Raw genomic sequence first — 2,178 nt, forward strand, 5'->3', positions numbered from 1 at the left:
CTAAAATCCCTTCAAGGCAGTGCTCCAGCATGGCCGCAGCCAAATGGCCGCAGCCAAATGGCCGAAACAAGTAAAAGACCAGAAGAGTAAAAAAGCAAACTGTCTTTTATTTTATTTTATTTTATTTTATTCTATTTTGTTTTATTTTATTTTATTTTATTCTATTTTATTTTATTTTTTCTTCTCCTTTTTTTCGTCTCCCTTCAGTTCTCTACTCCACCTCCCTGGCGTCGACGCTACCAGATTTTGTGTTTCCCTTGACACTACTCGACCAGACCCAACTCATCTTCAACTGTGTCGCAGACCACCAAATCAATGCTGAAAATCCATTCCTGATGCTCAGGAAGGACGCCATTCTTGAGGACATGAAGAACAGGGCTGCTGTCTCTGATTTCTATCCCTTCAAGGAACAAATTATTGTAAGTATGTTGCCAAATGTCTTCTTGTTGTTGTCGTTGATGTCATTTTTGCTCCTGTTATTTATTTTCCTTAGCAGGAGTGGCTGTGTGGTAAGCAGCTTGCTTACCAACCACATGGTTCTGGGTTCAGTCCCACTGTGTGGCACCTTGGGCAAGTGTCTTCTACTATAGCCTTGGGCTGAGACCAAAGCTTTGTGAGTGGATTTAATAGATGGAAACTGAAAGAAGCCTGTTGTGTGTGTGTGTGTGTGTATACAGACATACATCATCATCATCATCATCATCGTTTAACGTCCGCTTTCCATGCTAGCATGGGTTGGACGATTTGACTGAGGACTGGTGCAACCGGATGGCTACACCAGGCTCCAATCTAATTTGGCAGAGTTTCTACAGCTGGATGCCCTTCCTAACGCCAACCACTCAGAGAGTGTAGTGGGTGCTTTTACGTGTCACCCGCACGAAAACGGCCACGCTCATATCTATCTATCTCATGGTCACACTGAATCATTATCATTAGGGCTTTATTCATTTATTTTTTTGTTAATTGATTCTTCTAATTACTGCTTCTAATTATTTGCATTGATGACAGAAATATGCAGGAGATGAACTTATGCTGTTCTACGACCATGAATATAAATATGGTGGAAATTTTTGCATCATTTTGTCTGAAGAAGCTAAAGCGAAGATGTACCAGTTTATTAAGGTGATGTGGCATCATTAATTCTTTTATTCTTTTATTCCTTTATTCTTTGTGGCAAGAATCATTATTGTACTGGTTAAAATGCTTGGCAGCAGTTTGTCTGTCTTCGTGTTCTGAGTTCAAATCCCAGTGAGGTCGACTTTGTCATTCGTCATTTCAGGGTTGATGAAACAAATACCAGTTAAATGCTGGGGTTGAGGTAATCAACTAGCTCCATTTCCCAAAATTTCTGGCCTTGTGCTAAAATTTAAAACCATGTTGGTAGTCGAGTGCTGATACTTCCAAGAGCACCAATTACTATTGGTATCACGTCTACTCTCTTCGTTAACGACAACCTTCGTATTTCCCACTTCAAATCGTCACAGTTGTTTATTTTTTCTTCTTCTTTCACATTGATCCTGTTGTCACCAGGGCATCCTCTGTCGATTATCATGCATATTCTTTGCTTTGTATTCACCACAATAATGTCCGGTTTCCAAAGTCTGGTCAGGTGATTCCACTGGATCATTGCATCCCACAGGATTTTATTATTATTATTATTATTATTATTATTATTGAGTTAGAGAACAGTGCATGCGGTCAAAGTGACACTGGGGTACAAATATACAAAGCCCAGTATACCCATCATTTATTAGACATAACTAGACTGGGAAACCTTTCATACCACCTCGTATATACACTAACATGTGCCTACTTACATAAGTAGTGCTTCAAATGTAAAACAATTATCACATCGGTAGCACGGCCAAACTGCTCTATGTCTGAGTGAAGGAACACCTCACTACTGATGTGTCTTCCTTCTGCAAACATGTAACCAAATGCAGTAATACCACCAAAGAGATAGACACCTCCATACCAGCTTTGTGGAGGAACACAGGAAGTCTTCGTATCAAAGAAGCTATATTGATCAACCTCCTTAACTGAAAAGTCAACAGTTGACCCGAGATGGGCTGGTGGCTCCTCTAAATACATCACAGCAACTACGAACACCATCATAACATATGCCACCAGCATCATCTCCCACTGCTTCCACCACCACCACCACCACCACCACCACCA

The 2,178-nt window shown here is 40.6% G+C and overlaps 1 protein-coding gene across 1 annotated transcript in view; it reads left to right on the top strand.

Moving 5' to 3' along the window:
* The window catches only part of LOC106878052 (dynein axonemal intermediate chain 3), a 26,930-nt gene that overhangs the window by 4,546 nt on the left and 20,206 nt on the right, over positions 1-2,178 (top strand). Inside the window, exons 5-6 of the mRNA XM_052977504.1 lie at positions 208-419; positions 1,009-1,122. Coding sequence (XP_052833464.1) covers positions 208-419; positions 1,009-1,122 — 326 coding nt within the window. The remainder of the gene's footprint in view (positions 1-207; positions 420-1,008; positions 1,123-2,178) is intronic.

The sequence above is a fragment of the Octopus bimaculoides genome, chromosome 28 (genome assembly GCF_001194135.2).
Source record: "Octopus bimaculoides isolate UCB-OBI-ISO-001 chromosome 28, ASM119413v2, whole genome shotgun sequence".
Classification (NCBI taxonomy): Eukaryota; Metazoa; Mollusca; class Cephalopoda; order Octopoda; family Octopodidae; genus Octopus; species Octopus bimaculoides.